Here is a 24,568-nt window from a genome sequence, read left to right on the forward strand (position 1 = left end):
AACTCTTATGCACTGTTGGTGGGAGTGTAATTGTTACAACCACTTTGGAAAGCTGTGTATCACCATCTAATAGAGCTAGATATATGCACGCTTTACGGCACACAAATCCCACTCCAAGGTGAAGCCATCCTAGAAAAGTCAGACACAAGCCAACCCACAAGGTGACTGCAAACAGGTGAGCAAGCCCAGGTCAGATCAGTCAAGTCTGGCCAGGTCAGCAGAACTCCCCATCTGACGTGCAGGGACAATGAATAATAAATGCTTACTTTTTTTCTGTAGCTAACTGACACAGAAATTAACATGTGGAACTGGGCTGCTGCTGTAAAAAAAAAAATCTAAAATATGTGGCATTGGCCTTGGGTCCAGGTGGTGGGCAAAGATGGAAAAAGCAATAAGAAAGCTACCATAGCAAACTGGACAAATGATAAATTTTATGTAGTAACAAAATATTTCATAAAAGTATCGAATTTGTATATCTGGATAAAAATAATTTCTAGACAGAATGCTAAAAGGGTCAGTTTGCATATTTTAGCTCATATTATAAGGTACTACCAAAAAGAAATCAGTTAAAGGGGGGAAAAAGACCACATAATAGGCAGAAATTAGGGGGAATATAGAGGAATCAGAATTTAGCAGATTGGAAAATAAAACTGGTTCTCGTCTCCAGTCTCCCCAACCAGTAAAAGATCCTCAAGGTGAGGCTGGATGATCTTTAGGAAAGACCTCTAAAAGAGCTAAGATGGTACCTAGTGAATCTTTTCAGCCAGATGAAAGAGCCAGTAGGAATCATAAACATATCTTTCCACAGCAGCATGACGCACCCAAAGTAGCCATGATTAAGGTAGAAGAGAGGTTGTCCGAAAAAAATGATGTGTATGGCTTTTGACCAATGGAATGAACTTAAGATTCCACATAGAAAGATCACAAAGGTTTTAAAATTGTATGCGGTAAAAGTCCTCCCAACTTAGCCTAGCAAGGACTGAAATTGCTCCAATTACAAAAATGCTTCTGGGCCCCCAAGCTTCTTTGAATGAATGGATAAAGCAAATGGAGTATTACTCAACCATAAAAAATAATGAAATCTTGCCATTTGTGACAACATGGTTAGACCCTGAGGGCATTATGCTAAATGAAATAAGTCAGACAGAGAAAGACAAATACCACATGATCTCACATATATGTGGAACCTAAAAAACAACAACAAAAAGAAAACAATGAGCTCAAGATACACAGAAGAGATTGGTGTGTGAGGAGGGGGTGCACAAAATGGGTGAGGGAGTCAAAAGGTCCAAATTTCCAGTTATAGAATAAATAAATCATGGAAATATAAAGTACAGCATGGTGACTATAGTTTATACTGTATTTCATATTTCAAAGTTTCTGAAAGTAAATGTTAAACATTCTCATCATGCCCAGCCAGGTGTGACTCAGTGGTTGAGCACTGACCTAGGATCCAGGAAATCTGTGGTTCGATTCTGGGTCAGGGCACATGCCCGGGGTTGCGGGCTTGATCCCCAGCAGGGAGCATGCAGGAGGCAGCCGATCAATGACTCCCTCATCAATAATGATTCTCTCCCTTCCTCTCTCTGAAATCAATAAAGATATGTTTTTTTAAAAAATTCTCATCACAAGAAAAAAATTATAAATAACTATGTATGGCGATGGATATTAACTAGACTTACTGTGCTGAACCTTTTGTAATATATGCAAGTATTGAATCATGGTGTATACCTGAAGCTAATATAAAGGTATGTCAATTATACCTCAATTTTTTTAAGAAAAGGTTATTCACAGGACTCACCTGTTGGTGGTGAGCAGGGAAGGAGTAATATCCCAAATCAAACTGAAAAAATACACCACTTCCCCTCCTTGAAACAATGCGGGGAGTGTGGTGTGGTGCAGGGGGAGTATTGCCCAGCTTTGGATTCCTTCCGCATTGTTTTAAACTTGATTTTTCCTAACACAGAAGGGCTTGTGTATTGCTTTATTCCAAGGTCCAGAAACCAGCCTTATGCATTTAACACACCTCTAGTCCTCACCCCCATTATTCGAATGAAAAGGTTGATAAAGGTTATGACTTGCCCAAAGATATTTAGTCAAAGCCCATTGGTTTTTACAACCTAAGTTTGGCTGTAAAAACCGGTGCTAAACAATGCTTTCTAACAGGATGGTTCCAATTCAGTTTTCACCTGCATGCAGCGAAACTGCATTGCTGATGCTAACTTGAATTATTTAATGTGATGTTCAAAGCAAGGGCCCCCTCTTATTCTGAGACTGTGCCTTTCTTACTCTTTTGATATTAAAATGGCCTTTCTTTTGAAAAAACGATATGAACTAGTAAAGGTCGCCCCCCCCCTCCCCCGTCATAATAAAAAGCTGGAAAAAGTTTAGTTCTCCAAAAAAAGTTTTAAATATTATCTGGTCCATGAATTTCGAAAGTCAGGACCCTACCGCTGCCGACAGAGTGTGCGGGGCGAGGGGGGTGAGCGCGGGTCGCGGGTCTCCAGCCGGAGAGGACCCGGCTAGAGACGCACTCGCCGGGCGAAGGGGAACCGCGCCGCCCCGGCCGCCCGCGACCGGAGGCCTGGGGCTGGCCGCTCACTCCCTGCGCGCAGGACGGTGGCGCGACGGCCGCCGCGGCCTCCGCGCTCCGGGACTCGGCGACCCGGGCGCGGGGCTGCGCGGGGACGTCACCGCGCCCGCGGCGTCGGTGAGCCCGGGACCCGCCGGCGCGCGCTCACCGCCGCACGCAGCAGGGCCGTGGAGCTGCGCGCGCAGGTGCCACCGCCGGGCGGCGCTGCGTGCGAGGCTGAGGAATCCGAGCTCTCGCGGTCGGTGAGACTAGCGGTTCCGGAAGTGACTCGCCGGAAGGAGCATGGTTGCTTCCGGACCTGGCCAGCTGCGCACGCTGAATTGCCCGCGCCATGCAGTCCGATGATGTGAGTGGGTCTCCTGTTGCTCTGCCGCCCGGGGTTTAAGCAGGGTGTCCCGTCCTCTTTAGGCGACTCAGGCCGCATACTCAGCTGGCCCGTGTGTCCGGTGTGGCCCCGGAAGCGAGGCTTCCAGAGCCCCGATTTCCGCGCGCGGGGCTCTCACGTGTCCCCCGGGACCTCCCGCCCGCTGCCCCGGCGGGGCTAAGGAGCCAGGACACTGCCGCCTCCGCCCGAAGGGCCGGCGTGTCCAGTGCTTGGTGCCCAGCAATGACGGACCGTGCGCCTGGGCCTTGGGGACTCGGGAGGTGGGCGGGGAGCTGCGTGGGGCGAGTACGGCGAAGTTCAGACGTCAAATTGAAGGATCCTTTTCATCCACGGGCACGCTCCTTTCCAGTCTGCCTTTCCTGTGTGGAGGTTTTTCTTTACATTTGTTCCACTGTCTGCTCAAGTCATAATTTTGGAAGCATCCTAGATTCATTCATAGAGTAATTTGCAGAAGTATTTGAGTGCTTACAGTGCGCCAGGCATTGTGGTAATTCCTAGGTACTTGACTGTTAATAAGCCAGACAGAGACCTCTGCTTCCCTGGAGACAGACAGCGAACACGTGGACAGGTAAGGACAGCTGCAGTGTGTGACAGGACTAAGAAAGGCCAGAGGTGATGGAGAGGAGTTAGGAGAGACCGCTTCGGATGGGCCTGCTCAGTCAGGGAAGGCTTCTGCCTGGAAGACGCTGGAGCGCAGCCCTAAAGCAGGATAACGAACCGCCCCCGAGGGCCTGAGGGAGGAGCGGGCAATCCCGGCGTAGGAAAAGTCAAGTGCAAAGACCCGGAGGTAGGAGAGAAGGAATGTATGCGAGGACGCCGAGATCACGGAGAGTCTTGTACGAAGTGTTTGTAGGGGTCTTAATGGGAAGTGGCATCTGGTTTACATTCGTGAAAAGTGCTCTAGTTGTTGTGTAAAAGGTGTTTGAAGGAAAGAATGAAAACAAGGAGGCTAGAATATAATGAAAGAAGCTTCAATTAAGGCAGTCCTAGTGGATATTGAAAGAAATGGATAAATTTGAGATGTTTTATCAGTTTCGTAGACAAGACTTGGTGATGGTTAAATGAAAAAGAAGGGAGAAATCAAGGATTTTTGGATTTGAGCAAACAGTTCAGTGGTGGTTTTATTTCTGGAGATGAGGAAGACTGGGGGGGGCACAGTATTTTGAGAAGTGTGGAAGAGAGAGCTCCATTTGGACATGCTAATGTGTATGATGCCTTTTAGACATCCACGTGGAGATATCAAGTAAGCAGCTGGATGTATATACAAGTCTTATGCTAAGGGGAGAAGTTTGACCAGGAAATAACAATTCAGGAGTCATCAATTTAGAGATTATATTTAAAGACACTAGCTGGTCTGAGCTCTTAGTTTTCCAGTTTTTCCTCTGACCTGTTTCCTACCATCCCGTCAAACACATTCTACAAAATTCCAAAAATGTTGTTCCATTCTTCTGTGTTTATGTTTTCCCCCTGAACTGCTTTACAGCCTCTCCCAGCTCCTCAAGGCAGCTCGCTCTAGACTCCCATACCCTTATACACCTCTTTGTACTTAGATGGCTGCTTTGTGATGCTCTGTGTATGTACCTTTCTCCCTAACTAGATAGATAACACTATATCTTCCTTCATTCAACATACTTGAGTGCCTCTGGTATGTCAACGCCTTACATAAATACAATAAATGCTGAATGAATAAGTTACATGTTAGTGGCGGATAGCAATAGATAGTTATCCTTGCCCTCAGTGAGATAAATTTATGGCACGTATATCCAAAAATCTAGAACTCTGCAGCCTTTTACAATGGATAGTGAACATTTTAAGTAGTAAAGTTACAAAATATATAATATGATCACATTTTGTTGAAAACATACTAGTTCTTGGGATGTACACACATATAGAAAAACTAGAAAATATTTACAAATACTAAAAGAAATTTTACATCTGGGTAATGGGGTTATAGTTGGTGCTAATTTGTCTTTACTATAAGAATCTTTTGTTTGTGTAAAGAAAAGAAGTCATACTATTTTACAAAGCATTTTTTCCTCTCATTCCTCAAAGACTCCTTTCCCCAATAAAGCAGTAGACTGTCCTAGGGCATTGTTTCTTGTATTAATATGCCATCTATTGTTATCAAAGCAATTGAAATGGGTTTATACTTTGTCTTGCAGGTTATTTGGGATACACTAGGAAACAAGCAATTTTGTTCCTTCAAAATAAGGTGAGTCTAGATTTGCAACTTGAACAGAGATTCTTTAGTTACCCTCTTGCTAACCCATCTTATAATGCTTGCTCTTCCTCACATTCTAGAACCAAGACACAGGGCTTTTGCAGAAATGAATACAGCCTGACTGGACTGTGTAACCGGTCGTCCTGTCCCCTGGCAAACAGTCAGTATGCCACTATCAAAGAAGAGAAAGGTAATGTCCAGTTTCAGCTTCCATGAGGACTACTTAACAGCTTTTCAAAGGATGTCTAGTCTCTCTAAAGAATATTAAAAGTATTTGTTTTGTCCTACAGGACAGTGCTTCTTGTATATGAAGGTGATAGAACGAGCAGCTTTTCCCAGGCGTCTCTGGGAAAGGGTAAGACTTGGAACATAAAGTTACAATAATAACCATTGATCGGGAACAAAAATGCCACATTTTTCTCTTTTCCTTGACCATATGTAAACTTTTGAAGCCATCCTCATTACGTCCCATCGGTGCTGTCACCCTTCCCCTTCAAGCTTCCTTTGTCTGATAGGTCCGGCTTCATAAAAACTATGAGAAAGCACTGGAGCAAATAGATGAAAATCTAATTTACTGGCCTCGTTTCATTCGACACAAGTGTAAGCAGAGATTCACCAAGATCACCCAGTACCTAATTCGAATTCGAAAGCTTACACTAAAGAGACAGTGAGTATCCAGATCGTTTATTTTTATTTTTTTTTAACGTTTATTTTTCTCGTGAATCATATTATGAGACTGAGAGGTTGTGAATCCTCTAGTAATGCCTTCTATAAAATCTAACATTGGGTAGCCTTTTGTGGTGTGCTAAGGAAAAACTTCACCTCTGATTAAAGGCGTGCCATTCGATTTTGTAGGATTTTAAAAACAGTGTAGTGCAGCTTGATTATCCCTTTCCTGTCTGAAAATCAGCTTCAGAACATTTTGTCCATAACTCCCTGAGGGAATCTTAAAATTAGGGACTTAAAAATAACCAAAAAACTATGAATAAACAGAATGTAAGAACTTTCCTCTGAGTTCAGTGAAAACTAATTTTTAAAAGTGATATGAAATCCACAGGCTTAATGGAATTACGACCTGCAGAGAATTCTAAAAATGTCAGACTTCTACAGAAAATTCCTTTCTCTTGTTCACTGAAGTGTTGTTAGCCCAGTGAATGTCCTCAAAAGTCTCAGAATGTCCAAAGAAAACAAAAACAGCCACATTAAAGTAGATACAAAAATGTCTGATATTTTTATAGCGTTAGATTTGTCTAGAAAGTTTTAAGTATACAATCTCGCTGTATTGAGCTGAACCCTACAGAATGAATTCCAGTCCTCCTTATTTTTTTACAGGAGCACGTAGCACGTGTACTTGGGTTTTCTGACAATATGTTTTATTTCCTATAGGAGGAAACTCGTTCCTTTGAGTAAGAAGGTGGAGCGGAGGGAAAAAAGAAGAGAGGTAACTTATTCTGATACTCACCGCGTCTTATTTTTTCGTTGAGGGTGGGGCTGTGGAGGTAGGGCTCCTGAGAAGGATTCAGAGCCCATTGTCTGGGCACTGTTCAGGCCCTGGGTAATGGTTCACGAATGGGTAACAGTATTAGTTGCATAAGATACCTGATATTCCATATTTTAAGATTATGACTTTCGGGGCAGGTTAAAATGTGGGTGCTTGGGGATATATGTAATGGAGAACAGATAGAATCCCTTAAATAGAGATCACAACTTCTTATCTGAAATTCTGAAGGCCAGATGTTCCAGAACTCAGAATTTTGATAAGTTGCTGATCTTACATATTACCCTCAGCGGAGTTTGAGCATTCTAATCAAAAGCACTAGTAGTTTGACAGTGAAACATAAAGATGTTCATTCACACTAGATGGAATTTTTAAAATCTCTAACTAGACTCATGTTGCCTCAGGTAATACTAGGCCACTAAATTGAAGTGCTTTTTAATTATTATTTTGGAATCGCTAGTAAGAAACTGACTGGGATTATTTGTTTCTTTGAAGTACACTGGCCAGCTTTGTTACCAAAGTAATGACTAGTGATGTTAATAGTCTGCTGTCCATGGAAAATCTAGTCGGGAACCTCCAGCCTTTGTCGCAGAGAGCAGTCTGCCTCTCCACTCGCTGGTACTTCACTCAAGCTGAATTTCCTTATGCTTTCCAAGACCCAGGAATTAGCTTTTCCTGGCAAGTTCAACTATTCATTCATTCTAGGTATTTGCTTTGCTTACGTCCCTTCTAGCAATAGACATTTACCTGATCATTTCTCAAACTGTCCAGAAATAACTTTAATAATCTTAATACTTTTGTTTCCATTAATTACAGAGTTCTGTATCTCAAATCTATTTTATCATTGGTCTTCAAACTTTTGATCACTCAACCCCCCTCAATAAGATTTTGAACATGTGCTCCCCAGTATATCATTCATAAATGTTATACATGTCTACTTGTGCTCATAGGTATAATTGTTTGTGATGGCCTGGCTCTTAGCTGAGTATCAGTTTGTCTTTACGGGCTCTTATGATTGATAGGTATGTCAGGAATACTTAGAGAAGTGCATTGTGGATTGTTTGCATTAAGTAGTTGCTCTTTATTTTCATTCGCCACCACCAATTGTTAAACAGGTGTTCACACAAACCTTTCAGAAGTTAAATTTTTCTATTTTTATCAAATAATTTCGAAGGCCTCTGGAAAATGTGGATTTGGAAGATTTTAAATGGGTTGGGAAATTATGACTCCAAATTTTTTAAGTGTGTGGTTGAAATATTTATACGAGACATGTTTTCAGCAATGTCATATATAGATATAATCCTTTTAAGGTGTTCTATCTGCAGAACAATTTTTTCTTTCTTTTAAAAAAAAACAGGTAAAATATTCCCTTTCCCTTGAAAGAACAGATAAGAACATTTACTTTTTAAAACTCCTGCTACATTACATACTACTGACAGCCATTGGTCATTCTAGAAAAGGTTGGCAAATTTGGAACATTTAGTGTGTGGAAAAATGCATGATCCTTTAAGTTCTACAATTCTTTTTAAGTACTAAACCATTAAATAACCCACATACTTTATAACTGTGCCCTATCTTATTGCAAACAATTCAGTATCACCTGTAAATCCACATAACCACGCAAACATAAACAGCTGTATGTTGTAATAAATCTGATGGAGTGAGATCACCACTTCCAAACTCTTTGTGTAGTATTTCTCCCTCAGGATATGTTGTTCACTGTATCTATTTGCTATTTGCTCTGCGGGCAGAGTTAAGGCACCAGTGTCAGTATGCATAAAAATACTGAAACATTAAATTGTGAACATTTTCTTCCTCCATCTCAGTGGGTTGCTTTTGAGGTGTAAACACCAACTTTGGAGGAGAATATAGAATATGACAGTAGACTTAACTGACCCATGTGCCCATCTTCTGTATCGTGATTTACCTGACACACTGTTCATCATGCTAACATGGCTTCACTGTAACACTTTGAAATCCTCTGATTTTCACTAATTAATGCACCATCTTGGTCTAGAAAGGTGGATTGAGGTTCGATTTGTTTTGGTTGTGGGTGGTACAGGTTGATGTCATGTATCATTTCCTATGAAAGACTGTTGAAGGAAGAGAGGTTTGTTTTGTTTTGGGGTTTTTTGGTATCACATGGGATCTAACATGGTTTTAGAAGACCTAAATGAGGTGAAGGTATCTGTTCCCTTTTCTGTAAGTCTGCTTCAGGATTGCTACTTAAATGTATGTAGACCTACCTACCCGCTTTTATATCTATCAAAGGCTTTGTTGGAATTTAATTTAGAATGCAAGTTTATAAAAACCAGGAATTTTTTAACTTGAAAGGTTCCCAAGAACGTTTGAGAGGTAAAGAAGAAATATATCTAGTTGGAGCCCAGCCGGGCGTGGCTCAGCGGTTGAGCGTCAACCTAGGATCCAGGCGATCGGGGTTTGATTCCTGGTCAGGGCGCATGTCCGGGTTGCGGGCTCGATCAATGACTTTCTCATCATTGATGTTTCTCTCTCTTTCCCTCCCTCTCCTTTCCTCTCTCTGAAATCAATAAAGATATATTAAAAAAAAAAAAAAGAAAGAAATATATCTAGTTGGAGAGGCAAAAGCCCCCATAACAGCAAGAGGGAGAAGTGATTACATCTTCTTTCTTAAAAAACTTGATAGTTTCTTCTACTTCTACAGGCTGAAAGTGGGTACGAATTAAGTCAATGGGTTTGCTCTTTTTCTCGTACAGGAAAAGGCACTAATAGCTGCTCAGCTGGACAATGCCATTGAAAAGGAACTGCTGGAGAGACTTAAACAAGATACGGTGAGAAAGCTACGAGCTTGGGGTACAAATGTTATTTTTTAGGTGGTACTGTCATGCTAGGCAATGCGGGAATAGTTTAAAGATGCTAAAAGGATGTTCATCTTGATTTTATTCCTGGAATAAACAACGTATGGGTCCCAGCGTCTTCATTTTAGTTTGCTGGTGCAAGCACGTAAAATGCTCTGGCATTCTTGATGCTCCATTCAGGATACGACATTCCCTTTGCCAGTGTTCCCCTCTCCTGCTCCCAAATGCAGCAGCTCCTCACCTCTGTGGAAAAGCCACCAGGGTTTGACCCTCCTGCCTTTCCTCAGGTTCTTTAAAACAAATTTTTATTCTCTTTTTAAGATTTAATGTCACAGAGACAACATGAATAAATTTTTTTATTTTTTTCCCCTTTGTCAGCAAAATTTTCCATTTGTTCTAATCCTTGGGTTTTATACACTACTAAGTTTTAAGTGATTTTCTTCCATCATTCATAGAAGTTACCAGTTTGGTATTAACCACTGACTATTTAAGTGTCAGAAAAGACACTGCCAGTTCTAGGCTTGAAAATAATATAGAAATATTACTCATCAAATTAAGTATTCCCATTTCACTGAGGAAAAAATAATATGTTTGCCAGACAGTGGACTTAAGTGTTAGATCCCAGTATAGCAAACCAGTCTGTTTGTGTCCTTCAGTATGGCGACATCTACAACTTCCCCATCCATGCCTTCGACAAGGCCCTGGAACAGCAGGAGGCAGACAGTGACTCTTCAGATGCTGAGGAAAAAGATGAAGATGATGAGGAAGAAGTAAGCCTTGTTTGTATTTTTGCTTTGTCAAGCAGTGATCTATAGGACTAGATCTATTTTAATGTAATTGAGAGACAGGATGTCATTTTCAGTCCCCTAACCAAAATAATTAATTGATCTTATTTTTCTATCGTGAGGTTAATTCTGGTTCAGCAGTGGCTGCTGTGTTCTCCAGGTTCGGTTAACAAAGTACTCGTTGACAATTTTAACCTTACTGATGGGCATTCTAACATGTTTCCTGTAAGATGACAAATGAAGAACCCTCATCAACTGATAGATACACCATTAAGGAACCTACTGAAATTTACAAGGATTTAATTTTACTGTTAACATAGGAAAGGTATTTAAGTGGTAGTATTTTTAGGAAAAGGGCAGATGTAGCAAGTAGATGTTTAATCACACAGTATACTGGGTGATTACATAGGTACAGAGGCATACTTTCCCTTACTGGTAAACTATTTTTCATTATTTGAAATTAATTTAGTTGAATGTATAAAGAATTACTTGTAAATCTTACATACTGATTTCAGAAGTAAAGTAGATTTGGGTTGCCTAGCAAGTAGATTCTGATTCTGATTATTTATGCATTTATCAAAGAATAAAACTAGATGCCTAAGTTGAATTTTCATGATTTATTTTGAACCTTAACAATTATGTTTTATTTTAGGATGTGGGGAAAAGAGAGTTTGTGGAAGCTGATGAGGTGGATGAGAGTGACATAAGTGATTTTGAGGTGAGACTTACGGGTAAAAGAATGGAGGGTTTCCAAACACACAGAGGCGGATAAATTCTCTAGTTTGTTCGAAATTGAGAGGACAGTGGAGTTGGGGGGTGATCCTAGCGTCTTCTCTTTTTTTTCCCTTCCCATGTTAGGATATGGATAAACTGGATGCCAGCAGTGATGAAGATCAGGATGAGAAATCCTCCAGTGAGGATGAAGAAAAGGCCCTTGATGCCAAACGCAAAGGCAAAACGCCCTTGAAAGGACCTCTGTTGAGAAAACGAGCATATGTGGAGATCGAGTATGAGCAGGAGACTGAGCCTGTGGCCAAGGCCAAAACCACGTGATTTCCCTTCAGAGATTTATAGCAGGACTGAACATTTTGAACTTTATCCTGTCCTCATCACACACAGACCTCCATTTTTACTCTTTATGTTGTATTTAACGCAATATTTGTGTTTTTGATATTTATGCCACTTCTATGGGGCAAGGAATCTGGGAGAGAGTGGAGGAAATCTTTAAAGTTGTAAACAGAGTATTTTTATAGCTTTGGCATGTGTTGAGGTGACAGCTTGAGCCCAAGAAGCTTAACAGATGAGTTTGTGGTTGTAAATATTTCTAAGTTTTAAATGCTACCCACCCTGGGTGCCCCCCAACTTTATTCAGAAAAGTTCTGACTTCCTTTTTTTCTTGTCCCTTCCCTACTTCTTTGGGAGTAAAAGGAAAAAGATCTAAATTATAATGTATAACAATACCTTCTTTCTTAAATAATTCCACTTATACAACAAGAAAATCCTCTTCTCTTTAAGAAATATGGATCTCAAGTCCCACTGTAGGGCTCGCTGTCAGAAACCCGCTGCACCTTTCTGATACAGCTCACCACCTTGCTGTCTTCGCAGCTTTGGGGGATTTTGGCCAGGAGACCCTGAAACATGAAACCAAACAGTCTTTGATATTTTTTGTTATTTTTTTTTCTTATACCTTGGTTCTTCTTTCCTGGTACCATACTCAAAGAAGGAAAGACTGGATGACACTAGAGGCCAGTTCACAGAACAAGTGTAACTAAGAACTGTTGGCTTGCTTGGAAATGTCCTGCTGCTCATGAAGCAGCAGCTTAATACCAGCTGAGGCGAATTACATTGGATCTAGGACTTGAAAACTGCCTGAGGTTAAAGGGCCGAGATGAAATTTAATCTGACAAAACTAATAAAACAACAAACTATACTATCTCTAAATATTTTTAGGATATGAATTTCTTTTCATGCTTTTTATTCCTTTTCAACTGAAGACTTCTAAATGGGGTAAGAAGTGAACAATAGTTTATTAAATATCCATAAATACACATATAGCTATTACATGCTATGGCTTTGAGAAGCTATCTTTTGGAGAATATGAGACCAAAGAAATAATTCCCATGTGGTAAATAAGAACATAGACAAACACACATGCCTCTGCAGAACTGGAAACATTTCTGGGATCTAAATTACTCTATTATTACTGCATGGTGGCTACAGCCCATTATTTCACCTGTTTTTTTAATTTAATGACTGGAACAGAACTTATATTTTACACTTGATCGTGATCCTTTTGTCCATTCTCTGTCCTAGCTCCAGAGATGTTTTCTAATTCTCCTGCCTTTTGGTCTGAACAGCTCTGAGTACCTTTGCTCAAACTCTATTGAAGGCTAGAGGGCTGCAGAGGTGGAGACCTGAACCCTCCATGCTCATTTAGACTTGGTCAGGCACATGGATAGTAAATCATAGGAATTACTCAAGGATACAAGGCCTAACTGAAGCCATGCTGCAGACTGTCCCTTACCTTCACTTGTCCTTTAGAGCAGTGGTCCAGGAGAAGCAGGCAGTCTGTGGCCGCCTCTAACAAGGCACTCTTAACAGGCTCAGGTGTAAGGCTTGGATCCCTTGCTACATCACATATCAGTTTCAAGAGAGCCTTCAATAAGACCACAAGTCTACAGGAAATTCTGAAATCAAGAAGAAAAACCATGTTCATACTCTAATCAGGACATTAAGCTGGAGACTTCAAACTTCATCTAGTATAAAGCCCTCATTTTATAAATGAAGGAACTGAAGTCAAACGACTTAAAGGCCACAGAGCTGGAAGCAGAACCAGAGACCAGACTCAGATTTCTTAATTTCAACTCCTGCTGTTTTCTACAGCACACTGCCCATATACACACACTGGCCTGCCTGAGAATACGTGCTCCCCTCCAGAAGCCTGGTTCCACTCTAAGGAAACAACCCCTCCTGAAAAGGGAGAACTGGGATTTCCCCTTGCCAGGGGCCTATACTTTTGGCCAGACAGCAGGAGACGGTCCATAGGCCTTTGGGAAGTTAAAAATAAAATGAGGTAAATAAGCTTGGCTTCTGGTACCTAAGTGTCAATTATGTCACTTAATGCCAGATTCTAGCTTATCATCCGTTAAGCCCAGCCTATTTACTTACTTATACTTACTAGCCTTTCTAAAAGTTTTATCTTGATAAAAAAAAAGTCCTGGAAATGGATAGTGCTGATGGCTGCACAAAACTGGAAATTTACTTAATGCCACTGAACTGTACATTTTAAAATAGTAAATTTTTTTTCTCTTACCACAATAAAAACTAAAAAGCCTTAATAGAAGCTAGAAAGTAATACTAACTTGTGTGAAAATATGCATAACAAACCATATTTCTGGACAACAATATGACTGGGAAAAGTCTGCACCCACTACCCTGATCTAAAAAATATTAAATGTTTTCCTATACTCTGTGTACTGCTTCACCTTCCACCTGTCATTGTTCAATATATAATGTTTCCCAAGCACCGCCCCTCCAGAATACATCATCATTTTCCAACCCCTACATTTGCTTGCCAATCTCTTGTACTTGGAATCCTGGTCTCTGCTCTTTCAAGGCCTGACAGTATTAATTGGATTCAGTTTCATGTCTCCATCTATTCTGTTATAGTCCACTCCGTCTTCAAATACCTGTGTACTTAACGCCAGGCACTGAGTACACTTTGGTATGCTCGGTATACCGAAGTGGCCTTCCACCTTCCCTCACAGTCAGTAGGGGGAGAGGGCAAACATGCAGTCTGGTTACAAACATGAGTTAGGCAAACACTTGGGTTACATTACAAAGAAATGAGATAACATGGTTCAGTATAGATATGTATGTTGCCGAGGCACTGGATTCTAGATTAATTAAACCTTGTTATTTCATGCAGGAAAGCCTTTTGTTGCCCTGGCTGGTGGCTCAGCTGGTTGGAGCACTGTCCTGTATACCAAGAGGTTAAGGGTTTGATTCCCAGTCCGGGCACACATCTAGACTGGGGGTTCGATCCTGGTCCAGGCCCATACAGGAGGCAACTGACTGATGTTTCGCTCTCATATCCATTTCTCTCCCCCACTTCCTCTCTTTCTAAAATCAAAAACAATCCTTGGGTGAGGATTAAAAATAAAACTAAAAGCCTTCTGTGGATTTCACATGGTTTGGTACCAGCGTATTGCTCCTGACACCTAATTCAAGCCAAGCTGGAATGCTTTCTAAGCAATCACACCCGAAAGTAGTATTCTCCTGATCACTGTTCATTAATGCGCTATGAAGTGCTCTGGTCTCAAATGGACATAAAAAACATGAGGATGAGTCAAGTTAGGTTTGTCTTGATTGGAACACTTCTACATGGCTTTTAAATTTAGTGTGCCTTAGATGTACACCTGAAGCAACAATGGTGCATTTTACCTTTTGTGTGACATTTTCTCAGTTCAAAAGCCAATAGGTGTGTAAAAATGGGAGGTATTCAAACACATGGCATGTCCTTAATTCTCTGTACTGCGTGTACATCTGGGCAAGTTCTGAAAAGAGTCTGATTCTGCCCCTCTCGCCACACTTGTCTGCTGGCTGTTATTATACCTGGGCCAAGTATACTGCATGAGAAGTTTTAGGGTTTCCAGTATCTTCAACCTAGCCTCCTCCTCTGGTCCATCATAAACCTCCAGGTAACCAAGGATGACTCGCTCCAGCCTCTTCAAGTGCCGGACAGTTAGGATCCCCAACCTACAAACAAAAGAGAAGGTGACAGCAAAGGGATGAAGTCAAGGAGTACCAACAGTCCAGCAACCCGGGCACTCACCTCTTCACAAAAGCTGGGAGGCTTCCTGCATAGGTCCTGCGTAAGAGAATGCGGTGCTCTGGCTCCATGTGGGTCAGGATCAGCTGCAGCACCTCATCACAGTGCGTGGTGGGTCGAGCTGCACCTCCCTTCCACTGCAGGGCTTTCTCCAGGACTGGAAATAGATCCAGCAGACACAGGAGCACAGCCTAGGAGAGAGTAATGGAAAGGAACTGCAGCTGTCCATTTGCATTCACAACACTCCCTGAGGTTTCTAGCAACTGTATTAATATAATGTCACAGAATTCTAAAAGTACTAATAATACATTAAGTATACATTATTTTATACTTTCTAACTCTTTTTTTACATTATCTCCATCTGACAGTCTCAAATAAGTTAATACCTCCTCAGGACTGTTCTTTACTAAGCTATAAAATGGGAAGAAAGGCAGAGCTTGGGCTTTAACCCAAATTTTAGGAGTCTGAGTCCATTGTCACTATATTACTAAGTCTAAGTGATATTTACATGAACTTAAAATAAAACAGCTCGTAAACAGAATCTAAGATGGTCCCCATACATGTCCAGCTGGACCACCCCATCTGAAGTTTCAGTGTCTAGAGTGTCTAGGCAATCTCTTCTAGCTCTCCTGGGCAATTTGGTTTTGGTTTTTCTCTTAATTTTTTGGTAGTGTTTTTACCTTCTTAAATACCATCTCAAGTCCTAACCTTTCTGGCTGTTAGGACCTGGACTCTCAATATCTAAAATAATAGCTAAAAAAATGAAAGGTGGCAAGGTGGGGGTTAAGGGTGGGTAGTCATAAAATAAGAAACATGGTTATTTCTACCTCTAATTTTATATAACTTGTTTCTTCTGTCTTGAGAATACTCCTCCCCCACCCCAATAAACTCCTCCTTACCCTTCACAAGCAAGTACCACCTCCTACAGAAGCCTCCTAACCACCCGCCACCAAGCCTGATTAGTGCCTATTGCTGGACACCCACCGTACTTCACACACAACTGTTTTAATAGACTTGTCACTCTGTCCTGTAGGCATATGTACAAATGTTCATATATTTACATAAATATCTCCCAAAGGGTTTCTTAAAGCCAGAAACGCCGTCTGATTCATTCACTCTTGGAACCTACAATGGTTACTGGCACACAGTAGGTACCCAATGTCTACTGGATGAAAGAATAAATGACACACATCCAACATACAAGGGGTTTCAAGTATATGTGTGGATGATAAAGCAGCACAAAAGACACAATAAAAATAGAACTTTTTTAGACACAAAGTTGTCCCCAAGTGATATGTGACTCAGATGAAGACAAAACACTGGCTTTTCTGTGGCTGCTCAAGAATGTGGATGCTGGCGTGGAACTGAGATACCTTCCTCCGTCATTGCTGCCCCCACATTTACAGCTCGGCAATGGCCTTTACTCATCCTCACTTTACAGGAGAAGAAATGTCTCTCAACTATTCTTACTCACCTACTGCCACCTTCCACTCAAAGCTGAGACTCACAGTTACCAACCAACCTTACAATTACCTGAATGAGGTGGTGCTCCGGTGTATACAGGTGGTTGAAAAGGGCGTGGTATAGGACCTGGGCCCTGTTATACTGGAGCAGATCAGCAGCTGGCTGCAATCAGACAAATCACCCAATTAAAAGAAAAGTTAGCCAAGTTTGGCAATTATGAATACATGGATTATGAATATATGAGATTCATTATACCACTCTCTCTACTTCTGTGTATATTTAAAAAGCTCCATGACACAGTTAAGAAGGAAAGAAACAAAGTTCCTCAAGTAATAGCTTGCACATTTGGGTATAATCCTTCTCAGTTTGATTTTTTTGCTCCTTGAAAGTCAACTATTAATTACTCAAAGTCTGGCTATTCAGTTTGACAACAGCCTATGTTTCTTACGTATATTTCCCATGAGATATAACCTCTACTAGGTTGGCAGATGGAATGAATATAAAAAGGAAAAGTAAATAAGTGAATTTAGTCACATAACAGCATTAACAGAAAGCCAGTTAATAAAAAATATAAACATAGGCAACAATAAAATAGTGATATCATGAACAGGGAAGAGCCATATGACTCAGTCTGCTTACCACATTAAGCACAATGTGATGGAGGCACTGGACACCCAGAACTTTGTTCTCAGTTTGATAGTCATCCGAGATGAGCAATGACGGGGGAAGTATCCTTTCTAGATGTTGGTTCAGCCAGGGCCAAGTGACCTGTTGCAGAGTCCATGAGAAAACGTGCTTGGTGGCAGGGCTATTCTTCCATGATTCCCTAAGGGGGATGTGAAATCAAATTAAGTAAAGTGACATGCTGTTAACTAGCAAAGAAAGTTAAGCTAAACAGAGTATTTCCTTGCCTTTGAAAAGAATACATCCCACATAAGGGAATTCCTGATGTTATACATTTTAAGATTTGGATCAAAATAATTTACAGAACTTAAACTAAATACACTTAACATTCACCCAGAGCTCTGGGTTAAAGCTTATCCAATGAGAAGTAGTCATTCATAACCACAGCAATGTAAAGGATCTGTGGCAGTGTCAGAGCTGGATACAGTGAAGAAAAGTGGAGAAGGGAGAGATGAGTAACAGAATGTCTTCAGATTAAGGGAACAAATGAATCAATATTTGAACAGCAATTTGTAGCTTATAAAATTAGTTTGCACACATTACTCAACTAATCTTCAAAATAACTGTAATAGGTACTATTATCTTTATATTACAAATAATGAAACTGAGGTTCAGAGATGATCTGATCTGGTCCAGCTCAGAAGCAATAAAGGGAAGCACCATCAACCTCAAAACTACGCCTTTTAATTCCAAGTTCTGAGTAAAATGACAGTTACTTACATATTTTTTTCAATTACTACAGTGTTACAGATACCCTTGCAGGACATTGGGGCCTATCAAGAACACCCATGGAGACATGTAGTCCACACCAACTAGTCCTTGAAATGTGATCCTGTCCAAAACATCCATAAGCATCTTTGATCCATGCCAAATGGTCCTTGACATTTGATCCTGTCAACAATGTCCACACTTAGAAAATGTCTCTGAGTTCAAACAGCCCATAACGTTTATTTATACTCCCGGTTTACAGGTTTAATACATAAAATACTATCATGTTTTAATGGTCCAATAATTGTGTTGTAACTGTATTGCCAATAATAACCCTTCTCAACCGGATAGACTCCCTGGTCATGACACATGGGGTTAGGTAGATGGGCTGGCATGGACCAAATGTCTTTGTGGATGTTTTGGACAGGATCAAATTTCAAGGACCTTTTGGCTGGATCAAATGTCTCCATGGTCCTTTTGGACAGGAGCAAATGTCAGCTAATCACATATATTAAAATGCGAAGTAGCAAGTGGAAACTCACAAAAAATACTTTAACAGCAACCTAAAGCTGTTATTTTTCATCCCAAACACTGCTTCCATATCTAATAACTATCCCTGTCTACTAGCAATGAGTTTCAAGAACTCTAAACTTAAGTTCAAAGCATAAGTTTAAATCCTGTCCAAACTCTCATCCTCACCTAAGAAATTTAAGTCTAAATAAATGAGACAGAACTTGCAATTTCCAGGGCAGTCGTCATGAGGACTGGAAAGAACAGTAAAACACAGAGTCTCAAGACCTGTATGCTAATGTCAAATTTACCAATATCTAGTTATGTCATTTTTAGCGAGTCCCAACCTTTCTGGGCCTTAACAGATCTGCTGTTAAAGCATCTTTACCTTACTGATGAAGAAACCAAGGTTCCTTTGAGCTCTAACATTCTAACACGGGCTGAAGTCCAATTCGTTGGCCCTTTTCCTGCAGGGGTACTCACTTATTCAAATCGGGCTTAAGAAGCCCCATTATCACAGCAAATCTCCCTTTCTCGTCTTCATTTTCTCCGCGGAGGAATCCTGCCACAGAACCACACTCGGTGACGCGAAGCAGTAAGGCGAGCACCTCTCCAGCCACGTCCCGAGATCTTGGCCTGGTCCACGGTTGCTCCAAACTGTGTGTGATGGCAAAAACATAGATGGGCCCTGCCAAACGGCGCAGGCCTCTCTTCCAGGCATGGCAAACCAAGGAGTGCTTGGCTGACTCAACTTTCCTCAACAGCCTGATGAACAGGAACCCAACTGCTGCCGCTTTCTCGGCCACCGCAGGGGAACCATCACCGCCACCTTCCTGCTCCTTGGGTGGGGCTGCATACTCTTCGAGGGCTTTTGCCACCTCGCCCAGCATCTCGGGCATCCCACCGAGCGACGAGCCATTCCCCTCAAATAACTGATCACATTCGGTGGCTTCCAGGAGAGCGCTGAGGTCTTCAAGAGCTGCGTTTCTGGCCTTGCCGCGTCGGGACTCCGGGCCGGTAAGATGGAGCAAAATCTGGGACAAGGCCAGTCCGAGGGCGGAAGAAGGCGCCTCCCCAGTCAAAGAGGCGCCCGCCGGCGCTGGGGGTTCCATGCGGGGCCGCTGAACCAGAGGCCGGGTGTCCCCAGGGGACGACGATGGAGACGGGGAGGGATCCGCTAAGGAGGGCCGGGAAGATCACCGGACGCTGGAATTCTCCTAAAAACCAGAACTGAAACCAAATCAAACCGCGACACACCTGGGCGGAGGGAGGGCGAGTCTGAACAGCCTGCGAGTAAAATGGGTGTAAAGGACAAGACGCAGGAAAGGGAAAGGGACCTCTCCGGGAGTAGTAACAGGATCTCAGGCTCTCAACAGTGGAGCAGAGAAATTACTCCTGCCTTCCTGAAGACTCAAAAACAAACAACCCTAAAGCTTGATACGAAAACGACCGCCGGTACCTGCAGCCCTTCCCGCACATGCTGAGCCTATCAGGCTACGGACCGAGTTAACGTGGTTGCCGCAAAGCACCGCCGGTGCTGCGTCAGCTCTACGTTATTTCACGACCTACTATCGTAAAGCAATAAAGAGGCAGGTCCGTAAAAGGGTGGGGCTACTACGAAAAATTTGCATAGAGGTTGATTCCCTCCTAATTTTGTATGTTTTCACTTCCCTAACGTAGAAAAAAAGAGAAAACCTGCAGAATATGACTGATATTTCAAAACCATATAGGATCTTTGCGCGGCGACCGAATATATGTGGGTTGTGTCGGTCACCCTTTATGTAAACTGAGTGAGCCCTACTCGAGAGTCCCGACCGCGGCGGCCGCGCCGATCCTTTTGTAGTTCATGAGCGTGATGATTGGGTGTTCACGCCGCTGTGTGACATGTGCCGCCCACGAACCTTGTTACGACGCGGGCACATTACCCGTCTGACGTGAACTTGGAGGATCCTTTTAACCTGGGGCCGCCGTGTGATCTGTGCCGCTCGTACCTGAGCAGTTTCCCTTTGGGTCGGGTGGGGTTGGGTGGGGCGGGGCGGGGCTCGGGACGTCTAGCGTCGCACCGGGTTTAACCTTCTCTGCACAGGCGGCTTCCTAAGGCTCGGAAAGCTGCGCGCCCGGCGGTGCTAATGCCATAGCCATGCCCCAAGTTGGGAACGCGTCGGGCGCCGCAGTGGGGGCGCCCCCGGGGCTGCGCGTGGGCTAGTCCCGTCCCTGGCGAGCGGCGGGGCCGGGTCTGGGCGGCAGGCGGCGCCTGGAGCGGACCGAGAGCGAGCGGCCGCGCTGGGGCGCGTCTCTGCTGGGGGGGGGGGAACCGGGGGGAACCGGGAGGGGAGCCAGGGCCCCGGGCGACCCCCGCGCCCCGCCGGGCTCACTGCGTCGGCATCGCTCCGCCGCCGCGCGTTCTCTAAGGGGGGGACGGTCCAGTCGACCCTGGGTTTCCCAAGGCGCCGCACCGCACCTGGGCCCTGCGGAAGCTCGTCGGCGACTTCACGTCTGTACAGGAGGGGCCGCAAATATCGTCGGTGCCCAGGCGTGGTCGCGAGCGCAGAGACGGGCGTCGGACACCCGGAGGGGTCCAGAGCCTGCTACGCAGCTTTTAGGAGAGGGACCCCCGCAAAGAGGGGCGGGAGAGAGGGGAGGGGCGGGGCCGGGGACAGCCAGCGCCGGACCTGCGCTGCGGGGCTGGTGGGCGGGCCTGGCCTCCCGCGCGCACCCAGCAGGTCGCCTCCTGGCTGTGGGATTCCCCGGCCTCTGAGGCCCCGAAAGTGCAGAGAGAGCCCCGCTAGGCTTTCCGGGCGCTCGCTCTCTCTCTCTCTCTCTCTCTCTCTCTCTCTCTCTCTCTGTGTGTGTGTGTGTGTGTGTCTGTCTGTCTGTCTGTCTGTCTGTCTGTCTGTGTCGGGCCTTGGAGAGGGCACTGCTTGCAAGTATCCTATTGGTTTCCTTCCTTTCTCTCTCCCTCTCTGTGTGACCTTGGGCAAAAGTTCTGTAACCTCTCTGTGCCTTAATTTCTTTCGCTGTAAAATGCGGGTAATAATGGTCCCTACTTTTTTAAAACAAATTATTATTTAGTCCCTACTCTTTAGGCTTGTTTCGAGAAATAAAGAGTTAAATATATGAGTAAACTGCTAGAGCACTCTGTGGTCGGTGGTAAGTTCTATACAGGTGTTAGCACGTGTTAAACCACAGCTTCCATATTAACTTACATCTCTTTTCCGGGGATTTTTGTGGTTTGGGCCCTTCTCTGCCTCTTTCATTTGGCCTTGCCTTTTCTGACCAATTGGTGGCACTCATGATTCTCTAAGCAATTTCAAACATAGATAAAAATCATTTCCTCCCGAGGGGCTCTCCAATACTAAGGTCTGTGTGCCAGCAAGTTGCCAGTCCACAGAGTTATTGTATCCCTCCTGTGTGGGAGCCTGTCTTTCCCCTCCCCTTCCAGGGGCCCCTTGTGCTAAGTGGATCCAAGATCTCCCTCCCTCATGAAGAAAGTACTTGTATTGCAGAGGTCTCCCCCTCTAGGCTCAGAGTTTCCCCAGGCCAGAGACCATGTATTTACCCTCCGTGCCTGGCACAATTTAAGTCATGTAATAAATGTTTGTTGGACCCCACATGTCCATCCACAGAGGACTGGCTGAATAAACCACGGTACATCCACACAATGCAGTTCTGTGCAGCTGTACAAAGGAATGAAGACCATCTCTGGGGAAGGCCTTGGAACTCCAGTGCATATTAAGTGAAAAAAGCAAGGCGGAGACCATGTATATGTTGCCTTTCTTCTTAGAAAAATGTGCACATTTGCTTCCATTTTAAAGAAGAAGCAATGGAAGTATAAAAAATTACAAACTAGTAAAAATGGTTACACAGAAGAACAGGGTGAAAGAAATGGGAATGGAAGCTAGACTTCATGTATTGTGTTTTATAGTTTGACTTTGGAATCATGTGCATGTTCTGCGTAATTTTTTAAAAGTAAGTAACAAAGCATTTTCTAAAAGAAAAAAGCCATTAGCCAAAGTATATATGGAGTTACTCCTATAACCCCATGCAACAATAAGAAGCTGACTTTAATGAATTTTAAAGTCTTCAGTAAAAGATAAAAGAGATAGACGTATCAAATCAGTAAAGTGAGGTATAAATTCTGTAATTGAAAATTTGAATTGGCAATTGTAGTATGAACTTATGAGTAATTTTTATCTTTCTACAAAATACATATAGCCTAGCTGTGTTGACAGAAAACGGCAAGAAGCAATGACAATCCAATGGCTATGAGCAACCCTAGTGTCCAAATTCATAATTTAAATGCCACTGTCCACTAAGAGGAACCAGGACTTCTTTAGGAAATTATTGATTTCAGGACTGGGGCAGGGATTGCATGGCATTTCATTAGGCCAGAAAGCAAGGTAGCTATCAAATACTACTGAGGTTATGTCAAAAGAACCCAAGATAAAAAATGATGGGGCACCATTTGGCCAAAGGTGGAACAATTTGGGTTTATAAAAGAATAATGACTAATGGATAGAAATATATCAACTATATACAAATCCATGAATTCACAGTAATAATAAAAAGAAAAAAAATCCCTCATCTTTCACCCTTGGATCAGCTAAGTAACCAAGTCTTTATTGTGAAAATTGGTAAATTAGAGGGGGAAAATCAAGCACTTATTCTGCTATACATTTCAGGATGCCCACACAGTTTGTAAGGGTAATAATTGCAACAGAACTGGTAGAATTAGAAAGTCAGTATCCACAAGTCCTACTGAAGCACTGAGAGGAAGCAACAGTCATCTATGGCTGTTAAAATTATGGGGTAGAATGTTGATGGGAGACATTATGCTGGCTGTAGTGAGCTAACAAAACCTGAACCCACTGATGTATCTTAACATCACCAAAAGTGAGACAACCAGATACCATGTGCCTCCTGATGCAACGCAATAGGAAATACCATCTATGAAATATTCTTGCATAAAATTTGAACCTAAATCTAATCAAACACCTAGATCTAATTAGTAAATAGGAAGACATTTGGAGAACAAAGAAACAAGTTACACAACACCAAGGAAATAAAATCTACCAAGCTAAGGTTGTGGGAAATTTCAGCAATTACCAATTTCTTCAATAAATAACTAGCATGAAAGAAAAGGAGTAGAGGAAGAACTGATAAAGAGTAAAATATTCTGAAAACGCCTCAATCAAATGCAATGCCGGATCTTGTTTGCAATAAGTAAATTGTAAAAAGGTATATTTACGTCAGTCAGGGAATTTGAACACAGATCCATAACTAGGGTATTTATATAATTTGTCAGCTAAACAGGGCATGTTGAGAGCTAAAGGAGACACTATGAAAAATTTTGCTGGTACCAAGGTGGAAACTGGATCTGCACCAGGTGCACTTGATTACCCTGATAGTACACAACATTGTGGAATGATTGTTAATGTTATTATGTTTAAGGTTTTTTTACATTATATTAGTTTCAGGTGTGCAACATACTGGTGCAATATATGTATATATGAAATTATCACCACAGTAAATCTAGTTAACATCCATCACCACACAGTTACAAATTCTTTTTCTTGTGATAAAAACTTTTAAGATCTCTCTTAGCAACTTTCAAATATACAATACAGTGTTATTAACTATATTCGGCACGCTGTCCATTGCATCCCCAAGACACATTTGTTTTATAACTGGACATTCGTACCTTTTTTCTGTCTTCACCCATTTTACCTGCCTCCCATCCCTCTACCTCTGGCAACCACCAATCTGTCCTCTGTAGCTATAAACTTGGTTTTAAAAAAATAATAATAATGTTTTTTAAAGCTATTTGTTAAAAAAAACACACTCTTGAACATTTTAGTATCAGAATCTTTTACACTCTTAAAAATTACTGAATCATACTCACAAGGCTGGCTAGAACCAAGAACACTGAAAATAAATTTTGGCAGGGACATGAAGAAGTTGGAAGCTTGCACATTGGTGGTTCAGATGTAAAACGGTGCAGCTGCTGTGGAAAACAGTTTGACAGTTTCTCAAAAAGTTAAAAATAGAGTAA

The 24,568-nt window shown here is 42.5% G+C and overlaps 3 protein-coding genes and 1 non-coding gene across 5 annotated transcripts in view; 2 read left to right on the forward strand and 2 right to left on the reverse strand.

The window, feature by feature from the left end:
• The window catches only part of POFUT3 (protein O-fucosyltransferase 3), a 58,799-nt gene extending 56,467 nt beyond the window's left edge, over window positions 1-2,332 (reverse strand). Inside the window, exon 1 of the mRNA XM_016210821.2 lies at window positions 1,802-2,332. The gene's annotated coding sequence lies outside the window, so the exon portion shown is untranslated. The remainder of the gene's footprint in view (window positions 1-1,801) is intronic.
• A 521-nt stretch (window positions 2,333-2,853) lies between these two features.
• On the forward strand, window positions 2,854-12,260 carry MAK16 (MAK16 homolog). 2 transcript variants are annotated; one of them, XM_016210804.2, is made up of 10 exons: window positions 2,854-2,939; window positions 5,141-5,190; window positions 5,280-5,389; window positions 5,490-5,554; window positions 5,715-5,866; window positions 6,586-6,640; window positions 9,433-9,507; window positions 10,191-10,304; window positions 10,972-11,037; window positions 11,178-12,260. In XM_016210804.2, exons 1-10 carry the CDS (start codon window positions 2,925-2,927, stop codon window positions 11,370-11,372), a joined length of 897 nt encoding a protein of 298 aa, XP_016066290.2. In that variant the 5' UTR covers window positions 2,854-2,924; the 3' UTR covers window positions 11,373-12,260. The 2 variants fall into 2 exon arrangements, with proteins under 2 accessions (XP_016066290.2, XP_016066283.2); XM_016210797.2 differs by lacking the exon at window positions 2,854-2,939 and having other exon boundaries at window positions 5,102-5,190.
• On the reverse strand, window positions 9,878-19,994 carry TTI2 (TELO2 interacting protein 2). Its single transcript, XM_087814160.1, has 8 exons — window positions 19,000-19,994; window positions 17,254-17,440; window positions 16,684-16,776; window positions 15,154-15,341; window positions 14,934-15,077; window positions 12,844-13,006; window positions 11,781-11,950; window positions 9,878-10,272 (listed from the first exon to the last, which is right to left on the reverse strand). The coding sequence occupies exons 1-7, from the start codon at window positions 19,626-19,628 to the stop codon at window positions 11,846-11,848; spliced, it is 1,509 nt and encodes a 502-aa protein (XP_087670286.1). The 5' UTR covers window positions 19,629-19,994; the 3' UTR covers window positions 9,878-10,272; window positions 11,781-11,845.
• A 353-nt stretch (window positions 19,995-20,347) lies between these two features.
• On the forward strand, window positions 20,348-20,451 carry LOC148093639 (small nucleolar RNA U13). The gene has a single exon (XR_015714161.1). It is a non-coding gene; the product is annotated as a small nucleolar RNA U13 (small nucleolar RNA).
• The last annotated feature ends 4,117 nt before the right edge of the window (window positions 20,452-24,568 follow it).

This window comes from Miniopterus natalensis, chromosome 2 (assembly GCF_054644295.1).
Source record: "Miniopterus natalensis isolate mMinNat1 chromosome 2, mMinNat1.hap1, whole genome shotgun sequence".
NCBI classification, from domain to species: Eukaryota; Metazoa; Chordata; class Mammalia; order Chiroptera; family Miniopteridae; genus Miniopterus; species Miniopterus natalensis.

Coding starts and splice junctions, on each gene's coding strand:
- MAK16 (XM_016210797.2), top strand. CDS start 5,117: ATGGGTTTATACTTTGTCTTGCAGGTTATTTGGGATACACTAGGAAAC. Junction 9,508..10,190: donor AGAGACTTAAACAAGATACG/GTGAGAAAGCTA, acceptor TGTGTCCTTCAG/TATGGCGACATCTACAACTT. Junction 11,038..11,177: donor GTGACATAAGTGATTTTGAG/GTGAGACTTACG, acceptor TTCCCATGTTAG/GATATGGATAAACTGGATGC.
- TTI2 (XM_087814160.1), bottom strand. CDS start 19,628: ATGGAACCCCCAGCGCCGGCGGGCGCCTCTTTGACTGGGGAGGCGCCT. Junction 17,441..18,999: donor CTTAAGCCCGATTTGAATAA/GTGAGTACCCCT, acceptor CATCCCCCTTAG/GGAATCATGGAAGAATAGCC. Junction 11,951..12,843: donor GCTCTAAAGGACAAGTGAAG/GTAAGGGACAGT, acceptor TTCATGTTTCAG/GGTCTCCTGGCCAAAATCCC.